Source organism: Polypterus senegalus, chromosome 10 (assembly GCF_016835505.1).
Source record: "Polypterus senegalus isolate Bchr_013 chromosome 10, ASM1683550v1, whole genome shotgun sequence".
NCBI classification, from domain to species: domain Eukaryota; kingdom Metazoa; phylum Chordata; class Cladistia; order Polypteriformes; family Polypteridae; genus Polypterus; species Polypterus senegalus.
In genome coordinates this window covers 1397274-1420041 of record NC_053163.1, presented here as the reverse complement: position 1 = coordinate 1420041, position 22768 = coordinate 1397274, and the positions used below count along the sequence as shown (strand labels likewise).

At 39.0% G+C, this 22768-nt stretch overlaps 1 protein-coding gene across 1 annotated transcript in view; it reads right to left on the bottom strand.

Annotated features, from left to right (window-relative positions):
- Positions 1-22273, bottom strand: part of tmcc2 (transmembrane and coiled-coil domain family 2) — a 77086-nt gene extending 54813 nt beyond the window's left edge. The window contains exons 1-2 of the mRNA XM_039764792.1: positions 21544-22273; positions 14151-14696 (exon numbers count right to left, since the gene is read on the bottom strand). Coding sequence (XP_039620726.1) covers positions 14151-14696; positions 21544-21711 — 714 coding nt within the window. The 5' untranslated portion in view covers positions 21712-22273. The remainder of the gene's footprint in view (positions 1-14150; positions 14697-21543) is intronic.
- Between the last annotated feature and the right edge of the window lie 495 nt (positions 22274-22768).

Here is a 22768-nt window from a genome sequence, read left to right as displayed (position 1 = left end):
TGCCAGAACTCTTGTATTTGTGCTCATCGCTACTTTGCATATGTGTCTCGATTCTTTGGTTATTTTTCAGCACAGTTCAGCTTTTATCTATTTCTTTTTTGTTCAGTCAAATACCCTCTGAATGCATGATTGGACAAAAGAGGTTCTGACATGGTCATACGATCATGTGGAATGTAAGGGCACAGTGAAAACAAAATTTAAATAATCCCAGTATGAAAAGCATGAAGCTAAGGAAAATGTTGTTGTTCTATTACATAAAACTAAGATAATAGCAATACTGGTCATTATTATGTAAGTTATCAGGTCATCTACTGTATTCATATAGTGAATGTTGTGGCAACAAACAAAAGGCCAGGAAACAGTGAAGCACAGAGCTCTACTGGAGGGCACAGTCATCACACACCCAAGTTCATTCACAGACGGCTAATACAATTTCCAGTCAGTTTTCAGATTTTTTGGACTGTGCACGGTCTAGTGATTGTGTATGCCGTTAATAGCCTTATACATATGTTCATTGACTGGCTGCTGCATAGCGACATCCAATAAATTCATTACTTTACAAAGCAATTATTACAAAGAAGAAGATTAGGAACATAATCTCAAACCCGCAGTGGCAGTGGTATCTGAGCACATATCAGAGTACAAAACAGGAGTGAGCTTTAATAACAGTACTAAGTTGAAATAAAAAGAAAAAAAAGGAAAAACAAAATAATGTTTTGTTAATATATAATATAATCTTTAAATGTTTGGCTCATCTTGGATATTGCGTTATATTACTATTAATAATCATACATTAGTATAAACAAAAAAAGAGCTTCAAAGAAAGTGAGGACAATGCTGGTGGTGGGAGATTTGGCTTTTTCTGTAGACCTCTCTAATGACATAACTGTGGCTGGAAGTCATATTTGGAAATGGAAAAACGATGGAGAAGCCTTGTGTGCTTAAATGTGCCGTCGCTTAGCAGCCAGATACCAGGGAGCTCATTACGAAATAAGAGATGTGGCATCAAATATGGTTAACCAAAGAGAATCAAAATTCCTCACTCCTGGTTTTTTGCTGTTGCGTGTGAATCAATCCACAGCAACATGACTAGTTAAACATAATAGAAACTGGTTCTGTATAGAAAATGTGCTCACTTCCAGTCTGGCTCAAATCTATTCCAGTAGTAAAACGCTGACACCCCCCACATGGACACCAAAGGAACAACAATTTTGCTCAGCTGGGAGAAGAAATTATTGGATCTGTACTTTTGGTGCCACCTTGTGTCTAAAAATATTATGGCAAGAGAAAAAAACAATTTGGGTTCAACATTTAAGATAGATAGATAGATAGATAGATAGATAGATAGATAGATAGATAGATATGAGAAAGGCACCATTTAGTAGATAGATAGATAGATAGATAGATAGATAGATAGATAGATAGATAGATAGATAGATAGATAGATAGATAGATAGATATTGCATTATAACTATCAGGGGACACAAATAATCTGAAGTTTACTAACCATTAATCACACTGTAAAGTGTTTTAGTGTGAAAGTGTGGCAGACATATATTCTTTACGCTTCAGTCACAAAAAGACAATGGCAAAACTCAGCAAAATACTACCGAAGTGCCCTTGCTGCTATATGCTATAAGGTAAAGGTTATAATGTTTGAAAAAGATCGGGGAGTTTTGTTAATTTCTGAATTCCAAAAACTGAACACCATTGATAATAAATAATCTACTTCAACCCCACAGACAGTCACACGCCTTATACCATCTCAAAGAGATACACTATTATTGTTTTATGTGCGAGACTCTGTATGGCCTCCAGGCGGCCAGATTCTGTGCAACGAATGACAGATTTATTTAGAGTCATATGGCATCTAACGCCCAAGGTGACAGATGCACCATATACAACCCAAATATATATTCCAGGCAGCTCTACCATTTCTTCCTTTCAGGTGACCTACCTGCGCCTGCACCATTCTGACATCTGTTCAAGTTCAGTCAGTAAGAAAAAAGCCCTGAAGGGCTCAGCCAGTCCCCAGGTTCAAGATCCAGAGAGGGTCATTTTCTCTTAAAGTCCAGTTTTTGAGATCCAACAAAAAAGTAAATGACAAAAAAAAAAAAAAAACAAGTGGCTGATAAAAACATAAATCCCCCAGAACAAGAGGACACTGGAAACGACGGGCAATGACCTCGACAAAGAATACACTGTCCGCAACAGGATCACAGAAGCGTCTGAGGACAGGCTCACGGCTATAATCCACTTGTGTCTAGGCTACTGAGCACATGGCAGGCCAGCAGTAGTGCAGAAAGGGGCTGGGGTGGGGAGAACGAGAGATCATTCAACCTTGCAGCAGAAAGTTAACATGCCCAAGAATCAGCTGCCACCAGATTTAGAAAGTCTAGCAGTAATGTGTGAAAATTTGAGTTTAAAGAAAAGAATAGCATGTCACTAGATATTAAAGCATAAACTGAATGAGCTATACATTTCACGTGTGGTCTTCAGCATAGGAAAAAGAACTAAAAGAGCAGCTGCAGAAACAGTCTGTGTAAGCAACTTCATATACTAGCTTGCTTTTCCTCTGTGCCCACATGATGACTGTGCACCGACCTTTAATGCAAGTGCATCCAAAATGCCATCAGGCCACTGCACTCCATTTTTAAACCTCAATAATTCAAACAGACAGGGAGCTGTTAATCCTCATTACCATCAAACAAATGCATCCACGTCTAATCCACCTGTGTCTCTTTCTACTTGTCAAACCTCTGACACTTCACAAGCATTATAAGTGCAAATAAGAAAAACATGAGGGGTGTATTTATACAGCAAAGACTGCCAGCTTACTCCAGATTGCTATATCCAATGATGAGCGTCTGTCCTATCAATTACAGGCACAGGCACAGTGGCACACACAAAACTTTCTTTGCACATACAAAAGGCCACACTTGGGTAGAACTCCAGTTCCTCAAAAGCCACATTTGCTAACATTTCTGGGCAATTTATAAGGTACAGCCTTGTTTTTAGAAATGCAGGAGGAAACTCTTATGAGTACAGGAAGACATAAATACTATTAGCTCTGCCACAAAGCCACACACACCTGCACTATAAATAACCACACAGAGCGACTCTCATAGTTATGAGCAAGGTTCAGCAAGCTTTATCTGTAGACAAGTACATTCACCCAGGCCATCATTATTAAATATAAGTGAGCACAAGTGTTCTAATACTACTAACATTTACTGTGAAAGACATTATGATGTAGGAAAGTAGTCATCTTAGTTCTACATAGGTGACTATAGAAAACTGTATGAGGTGTTAAGGCTTAGGACTTCAAACCCTGAGGTTGTGGGTTCATATACCACTACTGACACTGTGTGACCCTAAGCAAGTCCCTTTGAAATTCCTGTGATCCAATTGGACAGCCAAAAGAAATGGAATCAATTGTATCACAAATGTTGTAAGTTGCCCTGGATAAAGCGTCAGCCATATAAGTGAATGTAAATGTAATGAAGACGTAACATGAAGTAAAGTTGGAAAGACCAGAGAAGAGAATGATCAGGTGGATGTCTGGAGGATCACGAAATGAGAGTAAAATAAAAGTTCAGAGAAGGAGCTGGTGTATACTAGATGCAACATGTGATGTGGTCAAGAGAATGTGAATTTCCCCTTGGGGATTAATAAAGTATCTATCTATCTATCTATCTATCTATCTATCTATCTATCTATCTATCTGAAGCAGACTGAGGTGGTTTGGTCATGTGGAGCAAAAAGGCAGTGGATGACTGGGTCAAGTGGTGTACCAACATGGAGTCAGTGAGAATGAGGCCCAGAAGAATGTTGGTTGACCAAAAAAAAAAAAATACCCTAAAGAAAGCTCAGGATGTACCCAGAAATGGGCTCTTAAACTGGTGATGCTAAAAATGAAAAAACACTACAATCACTTCTTCAGCAGCATGACACAATAAGCGCAACTGATCAACTGGCAATCTTTAGTGACTTTCATATACAGCTATGTCATTCATTCAGAATCCGTATTACACTATGCAAAATCATGATGAGCACTACGAATCAGACATTATGCTATTTTCATGATTTACAGTATTAAGCATTATTCATAAACTGCCCTTTATGGAAGGCATCTATTATTTTTTTCATGACAAACTTTTTGCATTGAGCAATATTACTCATTCAAACTTTATTGTACTGGGTCAGTCAAAGAAAATATTACATATCCATCATTCAGAACAATATAATTTACAGCAAGGATGTTGAAGCAATCATATAGAATAATGTGTATAATCCATCGTTTTCACAACCTGCTAATCCATGGCAGGGGGTCACGGGGCAGAGGGAACCTATCCATGAATTCATCAGGAACAAGGCAAGGACAACACCTACACAGGGTGAAATGCACACAATGATTTAAAAACATTTTTACAGCGAATTTTTCATACTAAGCACTTCCAGTATTCACCTTCTGTATGTCTTGCCTTGAGGGTTCAAATGTTGAAGAAACATGCAATGGGGTGTCTTTCATCCTAAGCGCCATGAGATTATTTTTATTGTGTCCATTTCCTCACTATCACACACAACATCTTGTTGACTGTATTATTAATCAATTGTTACACGGTGTGTTTCAAAGCGGAAATTATAAATCAGTTATTGAGTGCCTTTCATGATGACCATTGCCAAGTGTTAAGTCTAAATACTCTACGTAGCTTGCTGTTAAAAACACTATAAATCAATCATAAATTAATCTAACGACTTTCTAAAGTAAATAATATTAATCAGTCATCACTCTTTATAGATTTTTTTTTATAGTGAGCAACACCAATCATTCAGTTTCATAATTTTACTGATTCTACAATACAAGTCAATGGTAATCAGGCTTGGTTTTAAAAACGTACCGTTTATAGAGAAGGTTTTCAAGTTCAGTACTGGGCTTCAGGTTTCACGTCAAACAATTTCTTCTTTTATTTGGACTCCTTTCTCAATTAAGCAAGTGGTTATTTCCCAGTTTCTATGTTTATTTTTATCACTCAAGAAATCACAAACTGGACATACTAAATTTTGATAGACAGAAGCAAATGTGTATGTGTGTTAAATAGGTAAGAATTATCTTTTTACACTTTTTAATATTTTGCTCATATTTAATGATTTGCTATTTAAGCCATTATGTACTACTAAGCTCACAAGTTGGTGACAGTGAAATGGCTGTCCTTTAGCATTCTGTGTAATTTGCAATTGAATTGTATTTGCTCTCCTTAACATTACTTGTCAGTAGCTGAATACAATTAATTAATTTATTTATTACAAAAAAGTAAATTAACAAAAAAATAACAACATAGTTAAGCATTACAGAACATAGCATAAAAACGCAAATATTTCATAATTTCTAAGAGGTAACAATGACTCACTGATTATGAAATTGTTTTTAACTAATGCCTGCAACTGCAGTGGGCTCCCAGGTCTGAACTTGAGAACTGAAACCACCGGTTTATATTTAACATCCTTCATTGTGCATATTACCAATCATGACTGGACTAACGTTTTTCTGATATTTTAATATATTACATTTAAATTAAATTTACTTTTGACTGTTTATACTTGGGTGTATTCTGTTCACTTGTGGCGGTTAGGCTGCTATAATACTATGATTTCTCCTTTGAATCAATAAAGTATCTGTCTATCTACACAGCTAGTCAATGAGAGTACTGATATTATGTCTTTCTTTAAGGAATCAGCATCATTAATCAAATATAATTTTATATACTAACATATAATGATACTTTAGTTATAATATTGTACAATGAATTTAGTTTTTCAAATTCTGTTCAACCTGTAATTAAGGACACTGATAAATAAACACCGTTTTATGTGCTGCAGCCTGCCCTGAAAGCATGTGGAGCAAAGCAGGAATTAACCTTAATTAAAGCAAAATGTCTTTCCCCCCAAAATAATCATCCATACTCTTTAAAATCATATGAGTTTACATTTATCAAGCACCATTACATGTTTTTGAAATGTGGGAGGATGTCACCACTAGCACTGGTAAAACAGCTAAACTTTACAAGAAAGGCGTTGTGGTGGGGTATTGAAACAGGGTACTAAGCACTGAGTGATAATGGCACAATTTACACAATACTGTAAGACAAACTATAAATATTTTATACAGCAACTTCCAAGGACAGGAAATCTTAACATAACCCTACCATTTGTTTAAATATCTAGTCTCTCTCTCTCTCTCTCTCTCTCTCTCTCTCTCTCTCTCTCTCTCTCTCTCTCTCTCTCTCTCTCTCTCTCTCTCTCTCTCTCTCTCTCTCTCTCTCTCTCTCTCTATATATATATATATATATATATATATATATATATATATATATATATATATATATATATATATATATATATATATATATATATATATATAATCAGACTAAAAGTGCATGTTTTTTGTCATGCTTTAAATTGGGCTTATTTTAAAACCTACATATATATGTTTGGTATCATTCTTTTTAGAATTTATCAAACTTTAAATGTGATGTTGTTAGATTTTCTGATTCTTATTCCGTTTTAAATTATAAACTAAAAAATATCAAGAATTCACGTCCCCCGTGAGACAAGACTTTGTGCCAAGAGATTTAACCACACCCGAGGGCCGGAAACAAAACAAAAGCAGTAGGACAGCTACGATACAGGCTTTTAAATGTTCAAATGAGATGCAGATCACACAGCACGGCAGCAGCACCAAGCCAGCAGGTGTTTGAGCAAAGAGGAGGTAAAAAAAAAAACTGCATTTGCTTCCCATTGTATCACCATATAAGACGGGGTTTTGGAGGAACGACCGCGTCTCCTTGGGGTGCGTTCAGCCCCCCTCTTCACAACGCGAGCGGCAGAGACGCGAAGTGGCTAGAACATTGCGTAGGCCAGGGGGATTGGCGAGCAAAGCGAGCAGGGGGTAAGCCCCCTAGTATATATAAATAAAACAGAATGTGTTTCTGTATGTCACCTATACAATCATAAACCTTGTGACCGATCTGGACCAAATGTTGCATACAAGTACAGTAGTTGCCCTCTAGGACCATACAGACAAGATAGACTAATTCTGAACCCAAAAGTTTGACCTGGGGGTTCCATTGTGTTTTTTTTTTTGCCACTGTGCATTACAGCTTTCACACCCTTGCCATCTGCTAATTCAGAGCAAGTGAAACATCTGAATAGACTGTAGCTAGACAAGCAGACAAAATGACCGAAGCATAATATTACTTACCCGGGCAATGCCGTGTGCGGCTTCTGTCTACTGTAATATAAAAGAAGTATTGTGCACTTTTGCAGGGTGGGGAGGGGCCAGGGCTATTGGGTAAGGCCTGATCGTGAGTGGAAGTGCAGCACAACACAAAGAAGAATAACAAGTTTGCTGTTGTCAGCTTTTCTTCAAGTTAAGCAATACAAACTGTCCACCTTGAACTAAGAGGACCAGTCAGACCTGACAGCGCTTAAGGTTATAACCCGGCAAGGAGTTACTACAATTTTGGAATCCAATAGCATCCAAAACTAACATTCTTCACTCACAAGAACAGAGACATTGTTAGAGAGGCAGTGTTGATGACTAATGGGACAGCTAACAATAACAACAGGGTTACCATTTAAAAAAAAAAGCAACACATAAACCTTTGCCTTAACACATTCTATATATATACCCAGGCTCTGTGCACTTCAACTAGTAAAGAAATTCTTTAATTAGTCTGCAAAACAACATTTGAAATGTATTTAGATTGGTCTGTTCTGAGGCCAAATAATCAGTCAATCTGAGGTCACACTACCCTTTCTTAAAATACTCATGCAAGTAAAACGGTTTACCTAGTTATTAACTATCTACCCAGGTACAAAATTAACTGGGGAGCAAACAATGGTTTCAGCTGGATACAACATTAAGTTTCTTGTCAAAATTTGGATACTACAGCAATTGTGAGTAGTGAAAGAACAAACTAATTAGATTATCCAGGAAGCAAAACACACCTACATTTTCACCCACCTGATCAGATGGTTCACGAGGACCATAACCCTAAAGATAAGTTGAAGAGGGGAGGGGTGTATGGTTATTTAGCTGTATTGATAAATGCCAAAAATGTCACCTATTGTACAGAATTTTGACAATGCAGTATATAAAATATGTACAAAGAAACCAACATATCATACTCCTGTGACCACCAGGTCCTAAACTCCATACATGATAATAAACACCAAGCCATTCTAAGCTGTCACATCTATGGTCCTATGCTAATAATTCTAAGTTGTTTTTGATAAATGTGCAAATGAAAACATTTCCTATAGTGAACTGCAACTACAGGTTCAAACTAATTGCAGCAATCAACTGATCTTGTAATTTGGGAGAAAAAACAGCTATGCAGTAAGTTGTTTGCCTGCTAAAATTAGAATTCATACCAAAAAATGTTCCCCACCAAGTGAAAGGCATTAACTGTCTGTACATTGCAGGTTGAAGTTAACCACTTCCTTGAAGTCATCACACCATAAATGCTCATGTCAAGGACCAAGACCTAGCTTTCTGCCTCTGGTCACATTGAATGGATACAAAAATGCAGTGCTGTGTAAGAGGGGTGGCTCTCCCAGCTTTTGAACTCATTCAACTAAGGAGTGAGTTCATTTGCGTTTCCATTACATCACTGCCCTAACAAAAGGCCCTGGTATCACGTTACTGCTAGTGCTCTCTCACAGTGTTAGGACCAACTGCTTCTTCACATAAAAAATATCAAAAATATAGATTCATTCTGAATTGCAGCTGTTGCTTGGAATTTGTGGACAAATGGGCTATCCATCCTAAACCAAGGAGGCACCGTTGCCTGGAAGGAAGTGGTGTTATCTTAAGAGTCAATGCCACTCGTCCAGTGATGTTTAGTTGATCTTCACAACAGCACTGTCACCCAATACTCACTCACAAACTCCCAAAAAGATTTCCAACAGGAATGCTACTGTTCTAAAGACTTCATGCCACAGCTCTGTTTATGCCCTTACAACCCAACTCTAACATCACCCCCACCTCGCCTTCTCCTTAGGCTTCCAGGACATAAGCCAAGAAAAAACATTTTGCTTGCTGAAAGGCTCCATTGAGTAAATGTTTCTCAGTTGAAGAGATGGAATGGCTCCCAGTCTTAAGTCACTTTAGACACAGTCAAGAGGTCACTCCTCCCCACCCCCAAATCTATCCTTTTAGAAAGGCAGTTTACTTTAGCTTAAAAGACAGACTAAACATTAGAGAAGGGCTTGGCATTGGGATGTTTAAGTCCGACAGTGTAACCTTGCACTTAAAGCACTGGACTCCACGCCACCTGGTTCAATGTCTAATACTAACTAAATGCATGACCCTGTGTGCATCACTTCAAAAGACAGTATTCATACTGTAGAAAAGATACAATTGTATAATTTTGTATAATTTAGTTTTGATTTGTATATTACTTTGGATAAGTATGCAAGGTAAACAAATGCAAATGTTTAAAAGGTACAGTGGTTAACACTGTTGCCTAACAGCTCCAGGGACCTGTGGTTACAAGGCAGCCTGACAATTACTTGCATGAAGGATGAACGGTTTACCTGTGTCTAAGTTAATTATCTTTATGTACTCATGTTTCTTTTTACATCCTAAAGCTTTGTATTATATGTTGTTCGGTAAATCAAAATTGGGCGGCACAGTGGAGCAGTGGTAGCGCTGCTGCCTCGCACTAAGGAGACCTGGGTTTGCTTCCCGGATCCTCCCTGCGTGGAGTTTGCATGTTCTCCCCGTGTCTGCATGGGTTTCCTCCCACATTCCAAAGACATGCAGGTTATGTGCATTGGCAATCCTAATTGTCTCTAGTGTGTGCTTGGTGTGTGTGTCCTGCGGTGGGCTGGCACCCTGCTCACTGTGTTGGCTGGGATTGGCACCAGCAGACACCCGTGACCCAGTGTTAGGTTATAGTGGGTTGGAAAATGACTGACTGAATCAAAATTGTATGTGTGTGGGTGGATATGTGCATGACTGTGCCATATGATGGACTAGCACCCTGTAAAGGGTTGCCTCACAATGTTCACCAGGTGCTAAAGGGACAGGCTGCAGTCCACTTCAACCTTGTATTAAAATATGCAGTGTCACACATGTATGCCTGGAAGACGACTTCAACTGCCATTCCACCACGAGCCATGGGTTGGTGGTGCCTCCTAATACCTCTCTTCTCCTTCCCTCTGCATATCCAGGAAATCACAGGTAGATAAGACATGATGTAACTTCTGGGGTTTGGAAGCCTGAACCAGCCCCTTCTGCCTCATTAACTTCATAACCGGTACCACCACCATCTCTTCCCAGTCTGGTCGGAGACTCTCATCTGTAAAGATTTCCTTTCCATGAAAGTTTTTCTTGCCAGACTTCATAATAAATAGGGACACCATTCAGTGCCCCAACTCTTTACCTTTGTTTGGGTTTTCTAATTTCAGCAGGTGAAAACGATTATGTAACAAGTGAGTTTGGGCTGGTAATATTACAGTGAGAATTACTTCTATTTATTTCCATCCACCTGTTGATGCACATTACCAAACAAAGCAAATGGTGTGTTGTAATGAGATTTTGAGAATACATTTTATATACTCGTATTATGAAGAAGAAAAAAAAATCAATATTGATTTTGTGACTAGTATTCAGTGTTAAATGATGGGCATTCCTCTGGATTCCCCCAAACAAGTGGGCTGGCTACAGAGTTCAGGTGGTGCATATACCATTCATTGGAAGCAGGGGTGGCAGAATAGTGACACTGGAAATATACTGGAAAATGAGTGAAAAAAATATCTAGCACTGATTTTGATCCAAAAAAAAAACTTCCAGTAGGAGTCCCTGGAAGTGGTCAAAAATCTCTCAAGATCAGAGTGGTTTTTGTGTACAGCTGCGGAGGAGTCTCTTCTTTTCAGTGTATGAACTAGTAGGCCGCACCAGTGCTAATTCCAGACTAAGCTTCTGGGAGGACAAAGACATCCCTGTGATGAAAACGCCTACATAACCCGGCTGTTTCACAAACCACACTAGCGTGAAAATGATTCCTCAGAAAAAAACAGCTGCTGGGGGTAAAGAAGGCATGTGGAGGGGAGTGCTATGATTGCATCCGGGTGGTAAATGCAATTAATTTTCTCATCAAGGTATGCAAATGAGACATCATCTCCAAAGTGAGATCCAGAGTCAACTGGGAAAATATCTATCAGTTAAACAAAATGGACACTAGTGATCAGGGTACTTCTCCTCCATTTCCCAGATAGGGAAGTTATTAATAGAGTCAATCTAAGATTCCACTAGCCAATGCAGAACATTGCAGTTTACAGTAAATATGCCCTTGACTATCAGCAACAACCATCATTTTATGGATTATAGCAGTTGTCAGGAAGAGGCCAACAAACAAGCTAACACAGATATATAACACAGGCATGGTTGTTTAAGTTACAACCTCTTCCTCAAACAGTTCTTATGTTTTCTTCCGGCCATTGTTTATTTTTGCCTTAAGTCTTATAACCAGGAAGGGCAGTAGTGTAAAGAAAGAATTACTTCAAAGACTTAGGATGCAAGTGGTGAAATGAGTTCCTACAGGGGAAAGGCAACTATGTACTCGGAATGGGCTGAACCTAAATCTGATATCACAAAAAAACAGTCCTTAAGTCTCCAAATGTATGTCTCTCAAAAGCATTTTGGGACATATCTAAAAGTCAGAAAAATTACATAGGTATGCCTTACACCCCAACACATTTATACTCCGTACATCCACCCCCACTGGAGCATCCACTTAAAAAAATCACCTTTACAACCTTTCAATTAGAAGTAGACTTTCTGTTCTGCATTGTGGTTTACTAATCAACGCTGAGTGAAGTTGTTGGTTCTCACTTAAAATTCAGAGAATAATATTTTCTGCAGCTGTTGCTTATCTTTAAATTAAGGGGGGTGTAGGGTATAAAATGGTTCCTTAGTTCACTTAAGTGAGAAATACACTGCAGAAGGGCTAAATAGCATGCAACCTCTTTCATTTTTATTTAGATTCATCAAAGATGTCTGACTGTAACCCATGAGTTTCCAAAAAAATGTATATCATACTTACATAAAAAGTTAAATGAAAAGAAACCAGCTACTGATATGTGACCACTTTCCTGGATAGACTTGTATTTTTTTTGCACCGTGTCTTCCAGGCATTTTGCTTAAGTTTTAATAGCTTAGAGGCCACTGCACAATGGAGTAGCTACTGGAAGGCTAAACTACAATCCACAAACCACTAAATGGCAACTTGGTAAAACCTCTGGATGATTTTTTTTTTTTAATTTTCTCTCCTCTTTTATCAAATAGCCTTATGAGATTCTCTCATATACATAGCTGTGTAAGCCCATGCTGGGTCCTAGAAACTATTGAAATCATCAGAAAAAAAATGAAATGTAGAGATGCCAGGTAATTGGAAGGAACTATTCTGGGCATCTTTACCCCAGGAGGTTTCGTTTTGCCGACGTGTTCGCATTGCTTGTGCATTAGCAGCTAAGGGAGTGTCTCTTTCTTTGAAGGTTTCATTTTGCCGATGCGCTGCCCTCGCTTGTGTTATTAGCAGCTAAGCGAGTTTCTGATTCATCAATGGCAGAGCCCTTACCCCGACTCCACCTCTCACTTTCAGGCCGGACAGACAGACAGACACACTTCCACATGTAGACATTTATATATATGAGAATGAGATACCATTAAATTGATGTAAAAATACAGCCAATACATTACTAATGTCATGAATGGCTGGTGCTGCCTGAAATGACAGATTTTTACTTTATTACTTACATATGACTGCAAAGCCCCATTTTCAGAAGCCATTCCTTCAGTGTCCCAATGGTCAACTCCCTTAGCTTATCCTTAATTGGTTATGTATAAATGATAATTTGTCATTAGAGAAACCTTTGTAATTGCAAAAGTCAAGCAGAAACCTGATATTCTGTACACTTGGCTTGCAAGGTACTGGCATTTCTAATGTTCAGTCCTGGATTCAAAAATGGCCAAAATGGAACAGCTTTCTCAAGAAACATGTCCATCTACTGTTTGTTGCAGTATGAAGGTTCTCCATGTGACAGATTCCAAAGAAAATGAAGATTTCAAACAAAGGTGTCTATAACTGTCGTGAGAGAAGGCAAATTGGACTTAACAAAGGGCAGAAAAAGAAGGGGAAGGCCCAGATGCACAACTGCCTAAGAGGATAAAGACATCAGAATCTTATTTTGAGTAACAAAACGTTGTATACTTTCTCAGATAGCTTCTTCATTATATACATGCCAAATACTGGTGTGGTCTGCAACACATAAAAGATGATACCAGGATGCTGATCTTAATATGCTTTTTCCAGTTATCTTCTGTTTAATGTATGTGTTCATTTGCTCATTTTAACCTTTTCTTTTAATTTGTGAGTTTCAGATATGGATATTCCTTTGAAACTACACCTCTAAGGCCAGCATTCCTAGCAACCCAAGTAAACAGAACAACATGTTTCAGCAGTGCTAACACAATTACAGAGGTTTCTCTAATAACCAGATAGCATTTAAAATGGCTAATTAAGGATATGCTTTCAATGGTACAGTGCCACAGTTTGGTCTTAATTGTAAATTCCAGCAAGGGTGGCAGAGGGTTAAAGCCTGCCCTGTAACCGAACACAATAAGTCTATACTTAAGTGGAAACAATGGCTCTCTGGCACTAAGGCCAGATTCTAGAGGTCAGAGGAAATGGACGAGCAAGAGGAAACGCAGATCAGATGCTTTCCCATACACAAGTATTCCCATACTGTAAACTGGACCTATACAATATGTTCAAGTGATTTACTGTTTTTGCAGTGGGAATATGTGCTTTAGCTTACACTCCATATTTGCTCTTCCCTAAATTAATTTAATAAAAATACCATCAAGATAAAAAATAATGGTGTCTTTGACTGATATTAAAATGTACAGCAAGGGTACTCCTAGAAACAAACGGAAAGAAATCCCCATTACTCCAATATTTTTCTCTGCTCAAATCCAATATGTACTAATTTTGGATTTTTTAAATCCTTTCATTCAATTAGCAATACACATTGTAGTACCATAAAAATCTGTGCCCTCTAAGAGTCCCTTGAAATCATACCTTTTCTGCAGTGCGCTCAGAATCCTCCACGCTCCAGTACAAGCTGGGTTCGCCTGCGAGAAGAGCAGTGTCTGTAGTAGAAGATGATCTTGGTCTGCCCTGGTGATGGTGGAGCAGAGCTGTCAGTGAGCTATCCTGGGGACCCTTACGGCCTAAGTGGGGACTGCTGCCCTTCTGAGAGTCAGCAGAGGTTCCACTCTTGGTCCGCCGGCTGCTGCTATGGAGGCTTGTTCCTCTCTTGATGGATGGCCTTGCCCGAATTTGCTGAAGCACTCGATTAAAAGCAGTGGGACGTGCCGGCAGGTCATGCAGAGAGACTGCATACGACACCCTTTGCATCTCTGGGGAACGCTCTTTCTCATCAGCAGAGTCATGATCTGAGTGGCCAGTGGCACCAACTGGGGTGCCAAGGGTGCCGGCTAGCTGCTGGAACTGGGGAGAGTCCTGGGAACTCTGGTGATCACGCTCCCTGGAACGCCGGCGGCTGTGGAACAAGTGCTTCAGCCCATGGCCAAACATAGAGCCTTCAGAGAGTTGTTGAATTTTCTGCATAGGCAAGGACAAAAAAATAGAAAAAAAAGAATGTCTATTTAAAACAGCATAAACAAAACTAACATTCTAATGTAGCACCCTATGAACACTGAGTTAAAATGACTATCAAAGACCTGGCCTAGCTTTAAAACCCAACTGGCTGTTTAAGAGGCAAATTTGCTGCCAATGCACATGGAGAGAATCTCTAAACTTACAAAACTAAAATGACTGACCTGACTCTCAAGTAGATGAATGTGATGTCCATAATGAAATTATCCTTGGGTTTGTGGCGGTCTGGCATTTACTCTGTTTTAAAGACTGAGCTATAATTTATGAAACAATTGATCCATCCATTTTCATAACTCACTTATCCAGGGCAGGTTTGTGAGAAAGCTGGAGCCAGTTCCAGCAAGCAAAGGGCGTATCCACCCACTGCAGGACAAACACAAGCTAGTTTTAGGAATACAAATACATAGATAAATGTAGAGATATATTTAATGATATCCAGTAACAAAAACTCTGTCATACTTTGCAGTCTGGTAAATACATCTTGCTACCTGATGAATAATTACAACCGACTTTTATACTCAAAACTGTCACTTAAACTGGAGCCAGAATTCAAAATGGTTGTAGAGATTCAATCCTCATGTGCTTCTACCACAAAAGATTCACTTAGGCAAACAAAGAAAACTGAATAAGGCACAGGCAATTGAGACATGGGTTAAAATGATGTTGAAAATGAGATGTTTTCTTGTCTGGCTATACAAGAAAATTGGTAAATAAAGCCTCTCCCACAACCAGTTAGTAGACACTAATACATTCATGTCGAGTAGTGTTGATATAAAGGCACTGCAACACGTTAATCACATCAACTAATCACAAATCTTTTTAGACATTACTTGCAACTAACAACAGACCATTTAATTTAACATTTTTTCCTCTCTGTAACTGCTCAAGACAGCAAATTCATGGTACAGTCTATAATTCCATTTGTTTATTTGATTGCCTTTTGAATGAGCAATCTATTCACAGACAGACAACCCAACTGTAATGTTAGTACATCTTAAGTGTACTTTGCTCAAAACTTTAAGGTGGCGAACGGAAAAAAGAAATTGCCATTATATACACAGAAGCGACTGTCATATCTAATGGATTTATGTGTGCCATGCTATGCAAATAATGAGTATTGCCATTATATACACAGAAGTGACTGTCATATCTAATGGATTTATGTGTGCCATGCTATGCAAATAATGAGTATTTATGTACTGGCATTGTAGCCAACACCCACACATTAAAGTTGCTCCTCAGAAATATCTATCTGCAGCTTTAAATATTCTGTTTGGCAGGTATGATAGATGTTCATCTCCGGTTAACACCTGTTGCTTGTGTCAGATAAATTACAACTGTTAGGATTTAACAAAAGGCAATCGGAACATGAACAAATGGGAATAAAAAATGATTACAATGGTTGCATTCCTTTATACTTCTTGGTTTCCTAAAATTATCAGTAACGATAAATGTATGCATCGGTTTACATATTCTAAATGATACCATCTTCTACACTGAATAAGAATATAAAGCCTGCCTTAGACTAGATAAGGCTCCAGCTCACGGCAACCCTGAGCTGGACATAGCATGTTTAGAAATTGATAGATGGATGAGCAATATAAATGTTTTAGAGGTAATGTATATTTTTTCAATATTTTTGCCAAAGTGGGATTAGCTTTTTTTATGCTTCCTTTGAGAAATATTTTCACTATGTCTTTTACTTGATCCTCACTTTTGTGAGACATCCTTCAACGTTTGCCTTAGCAACAGAGGTAGGCAGCAATCAGTGGGCACTAGATCAGCAGACCTGACGCAGAAAGATCTGAAGAAACTTAAATGGAAAAATCCTCAGGATTACTGTAAGAACTCTTAATTAAGTGATTTTTATTTTTTTCTTGTATTTTAACACTCACAGAGCATATTAATCTACATAAAAGTCGTATAATTTGCATTATTATCAATGTACTTTCAATATCACATAATGAAACCGATTTTTTCATTAGCCTCTACAATATGTGCACTACTGCAGATCTGTGTGAAATGGATGGAAAATTGTATTTCTGTTGCACACACTGGACACACGACTCTCTGATAAAGAACATAAATGTAGGAAAACTGGAAGCTCCCTGTTTCAAACTGGGTTTTGTTAAAAGCAGTTTGACCTTTGTGATTTGCTTGGGCAATATAAAAGAAGCCAACTCTCACAGTGCATTAAATTGAAGACAGCCTGTGGAAGCAAAAATGCTGACAATGCAAATGGGCCAGAGATTCTCTTCTGGTGCACCAGAGCAAGCAACCTGTGCTATCATCTGCATGAAAGAATTCTCATTACTAAAAGGACAAATCTGCAACTGGGTACACCATATAAAGCAGGCTGACTGATGACTTGGTGAAATGGCTGGCAGTTGGGTTGCCAGATTTGTTACGCTCCAAATAACTCAAAGCTCATTAAAAATTTTAACAAATGGTCAGAAAGCCATGACACTTTGGCATGTTTCATTAAACCATCTCTATTTCTCTTTCTCTCTCTGTAAGTTGGTTGTTTTCCCTCTTTTTAAGTTTTTAAAATTCAAACTCAAGTTTACGTTTATGGAGCTGCAAAAAAAGGGAATAATATGTGTTCACAAATTTTCACTAAACACTGGTGGAGCTGTAAGCAAATATGCCAAGAACATAAAGTATTGAAGAAAAGTTTAAAAATTTGGACCACAATAAGGCAAACATCATCTCTCCATCCCCAATGGCAAAGATACAAAAATGGCCCAATTGGCTAAAAATATTAAGTATTAATATTCTCCCAAAGAACAATTTTGACTGGGAACAGGGCCTGCTTTGCCGCTATTCTTTTCTGCCAAATCAGTTCTGGCATAACAAACCAAACCCAATGCACAACATGTGCAGAATATTAAAGATAATTCTTCATTTAATTTCAGAAAGCTGAAACCTAAGGCCATTATAATTAAAGTTAAAAGGCCAGACAATTGCAGATGTGAAGATGACAGCTTCACCCTTCAACTTCTGTTTCCAGTAATAATGACTGCGTGTCTGTCACTTCTTTAAAAAAGGCAAAGGCCGTGAGAATAGAGTAGTGACTACTTTATGTACGTTTTTTTAAAAAAAAAAAAAATAAGATGAAATATTAACTGAACAAAAACACTTCCCAGATAGCCAGTGGCCCAAAAATGCATGGCAGTAAAGTATGGCAAATGCAGCTTATGTCTATTTATTCACTGAGGACTGACACACCACAGTAGGTTCTGAGTTAATAGATGGCCGTGGCAGCAACACCTTAACTTCTGCAGACATAAAAATAGAACTGGTAGGCCAGCTCTCACAATGAATTATTGTGAAAACTCTGAAATGTGACAACTTGCCTGCAAGTGCACACTCCTAGGAAAAATGCGTAATTACAGTGCAACCATTACTGTTTCTTCTCGTTTGAATGATACCCATCCTTTGAAGTATCCACCAGAGAAAAAGACAAAAAAGCAGGAAGCAATGCATTATTCCCACAGGCCTTGGGACCAAGCCGAGACAATAATGGAACACAGATTTTTGACTTGGAACAGATCTAAATAATGTCAGCATGAGGTTGTGTGAGTATAGCAATGACTATATGAAAGTGTCACAGTTATTCTGACACTATTGCTATGAGTGTGTATGTACAGCACAAAATTGTTTATGTGAAACTAAACATAAAATGTCTGTTACAGGAATCTGTGCAAGTGCCCAAGTATGAGTATTGCTATGATTGTCTGAATCTCATTGTCATTAGTATTTTGAGTCAATATGTGATAATATGTGTATGTATACCAATACAGTAAATAAGGAAATGTGTGACAGAACAATGAAAATATGTTTGTGTAACTAAAATTAGTGAGAGTGTCACCATTATTCCAACTAAAGGTACAAGACCAGAGATTGTGAATCCAACCACAAACCTGGTTTATTCCCATAAGAAATTATAAATGCCAACATCATTCAGAGAGTGCATGAACAAATTCTTCAGCAGCTGAACAGCATGAATGAGAACGGCTGTGTGAGCGATGACATGTTTTTCTAAATGACTGCCGTGTGTATGCACATGTTTGAAAGAGTGATCGAGAAGCTCACTTGTTTTCTCAAGCTGAAGTGAGTATGGAAGTAACCTGTGAATGTGATTAAGTTCAGCATCATTACTACCATCACTACTACTATGAACAAGTGTGTGTGATTAAAAGTAAGCGTGAATATAAACTCAAATAATCACAGACTTTCACAAATGAGACAACTGTATATGCATGAGTAAGAATGTGTGTGACCATGGTTGCGACTCTATCCATGCCACACTAGAGAAGTGATTACGAACGTGCATGAAACTAAACAGTGGGTTTCAATGGAGAGTTGTGGATAAGAAAACTAATTTGTTGTGTATGATGGGGGCATGGGTATGAAACAATTGAATGTTTTACAAACAATGCATACATATGACCTGTGACAGTAACGTTCTTATTGTGACAATACTGAAATGCATGGGACAGAACTGCAAAAATATGACTGTTTGTAACCATTCTGTTGTGACAGTTATGAGCCTAACTATGAATATGTATTGTATTTGACTTATGTAGGAAGACCAAGTTGACTATCCAGTGTGGATATATGGATTGATGAAGGCTTTGCTTTTTAATTAGTAAAATGCACTTGTGGAAGTAATGTATATATGTGTAACTCTGAGTTTGTGTCTGTGACAAAACTGGGAGCAAGTGAAATTGCTGACTTGTTCAAGCTATGTTTCAGTCCATCACAAATACTGTTGGGTAAACTAGATTTCTTATAAAACCTGCTCAAGACTGCTTAAACATGAGCAGTGTGCTGAATTAGGGCACATAATAAATGAACCTAGACAATTTGCTGTTAGGTTCTCTTACACAAAAGTCTAAGTGAGATGAAATGTGAGCAGTCCAACCTGAATTATACTTCTGCCACAATCTTCAAAAGAAATATTTGATGCTAATCAGGAGAATTAACACTTATCTGATCTGAAAAGTTCAGATAAAATAGGAATTCATAAAAATTGGAATTTTAAACACAGTTCTAGATGTCATACCTGTGATTATGATGGAATCACAATGAACACAGCTAACCATAAAAGGTACCTTGGAACAGAAAATGTGAATTCTGTCCTTAAATACAGTGTGTAATTGTAGTGTCCAAGTTCAACAATGCACAGCTATGCAAGTAGGTGTGATTGTGCAACAGAAAACTACTGCATGTGTGACTCAGACTATAATTGCCACTGAGCTTCGCCAGTTTGTGTGGGACTAGGTATATGTCATGCAGATTGTTTGTGTCTCAATCCATTTTAAGAATCTTTTTGCTTTCCCCTCTCTGAAGAAACACAGAAACAAATATCCATCTCTTGCTTCCCCTCAGTCATAGCCTGGGGTGCACAGCATTTACAGTGTAGCTACTGCATAACACCAGCTTACATTTCTGTAATTTCAGAGTATTGCTGAGTGGCTCAAAAATACATGACATAAGACTGACAATCATTCTTATCAGAAATTGTATTCTGTGTAAACTAGTGATCACATACTTTAATGAGTGTGTTGTTTGTCAAAATGGATGAAGTGTGTGCTTGGTTACATTGAACATACAGTTTGGGAAGGTCCTCCGTCACAGCTTTAAAAGCTTCATAAAGTGCACATCCTAGGATGCTCTTTAATGTAACATAGTGTAGTACAGCATATTTTAAGGCAACATATTTTAAGGTAGTTGCTGCATCATGGATCCTGAGCCGTGGTTGTTATCTGTGTGGAGTTTGCATGTTCTCACTGTATCTGGGTGAGATTTTCCTCAGGTATCTCACCTTTCCACTCATATCCCCAAAGAGAATTTATGACTTTAAATTGGCCCTGTGTGGGTGAGTGCATGAGTGGGCTCCGTAATGGTCCAGCATCCTGTCGAGGGCTAATTCTTTGTGCCTGGTGGAATTTGTTCTGCCCCCTTCCATTTTTAGCATATTATTCTTAAGAGGTATACTTTGCCCATGTGGGACACTGAAGTAAAGGTACAGCTCAAAGATTACAACTAAAAAAACACATATTTAAGTATCTCGGCTTCAAAGGATTGGGTATACATCAAGAGCCATTGTTTTAATATAAAAGTACCCTGTCTTGCGTTGCGCCCTGTGTTGGCTGGGATTGGCTCCAGTAGACCCCCGTGACCCTGTAATTAGGATATAGCGGGTTGGATAATGGATGGATGGATGGTTTACTTTAGCTATACAAATGTGGCCATGAATGAGTGTGAACAGCACCGTACTTGAGCACTGTAAGTGAAAACCTAAGACTACTACCTGTGGCTGTTCATCAAGAAGTGTGTCATTCTAATGAACTCATTGCCGCTACAAGTGCACTTGCCAATGTAAACAGACCAATGAGTTTATGAGTGAATATGCCTCACTAAGCAAGTGCACTTAAGTGGCAGTGTCACTGTAGCTGACAAAATGCAGTTATGATGATCCTCCATCTGACACAGTAATAAAGTGACTGCAGCCATGGGAGTTTCACTAGGCAGTAACTATGAATAAGAGTGTGTGGCTGTAAGTAATTCTGCTGCTTTAATCGAGTGTTTTCATAAGTGAGGGTGTGACAATAGCGAATAACTCCGCCAGTAACTAAGTGTGTTACAGAGGCTGCGACAAACAGACTGCGACTGTCAGCGTATGCGTTTCACAGGACCAAGAATAACAATAAGTAGAACAAATGGCGCGTCTTTGCCTGCACCACCACACGGATCCTCCCACAACCATGTTTCGGGGGCGCGGTACCTTTAAGTCCGGCGGCTTGCTACGGCCGTGTGGAATCGGTGCTGTTGTGCCAGTCTCGCCAACATCTCCGGGCTTCACCTCTACAACCACCACACTTGGGGCGTCCTCACCGACAGCCTTGCCTCCGTCCTCATCAGGGGCGAAATCGTCCGATTTGCAGCGTTTCATGTTGAAGGCACGACAGAGGCGTAACTAGATACACATCTGCAGGGCACTTTGCTTGGTTGCCGGTGCACAGAAGGAGCTCTTTAGGAAAGCCATACTCATCATAAGAACGAGCCGAGGGCTCAGCGGGCAAATGTGGCCCAGGTCGGAACGTCACTCACGTGCGCACACCTGCTCTGAGAATGAAATAGAAATCCATTATGCACATGTTTGCAGGTTCTTTCACAAATCCGAAGTGTCCAGAAATCCGGAGATGTTCATGGGTGAAAAGGCACAGCAGGAAGCAGGTGTGTGCGGCCCGGGAAAGGAAGGAACCCTTACTCTGCAGGGTTAGGCGAGCCGTCTGCCCCCTCCTCACTACTACATCCGCATTCGCCCAAACAGAGGAGCGCATCACAAGTCGACTCAGACAAGTCGAGTCCTCGTCTCCTTTATATTATAAAAAGTGGATTTTTTGTCCTCTGGTCCCTTCTTTCCGGCCCGCACAAAAGGTTTTAATTCCTCTTTCTGTTCGCCTCTCGGCGTTGTTGTGTAATTTAGACCGCATACCCTAGGAAAAAGGGACGAAAGGCGGCTCCACCTTCATAGTCAGACTAGCTATCTGGGATTGGATGATAGGCAAAGGGGCGGGGTTTAGAGGCCAATGATCTGCAGGCCCATCCCAATAACGGTTTTTTTTGGCTGCCACTGAAAATGCGCATTAAGTCAATCCGTCTTGTAAAGTAGCGGGATGCGTTCCTAGATACACGAAGTGCCGGGAGTGACTTGTGCAGCCGTGGACGTCTATTGGTTAGTTTTTTAACACTAGCCAATTAAGTTCAACAATTGTGTAGCGTCTGTGCAGCTTTGTCTTGCATCTCGTGTTTGCCGTTTAAGCACGACAATGCAGGAATTCGTACGCCTTTATTTGTAGTCCAGCTGAAGTTAGCAACTGTAAAAACATGTAATCTCGCAAGCCCATGGGTCCAAAGTACGAAACCAGAATGAGTTCATGTATTATTTTTTAATCTTCGAATAAGGTACAGTTTTACTTTCAAATTTAGGTTTGTGATAATAAAAT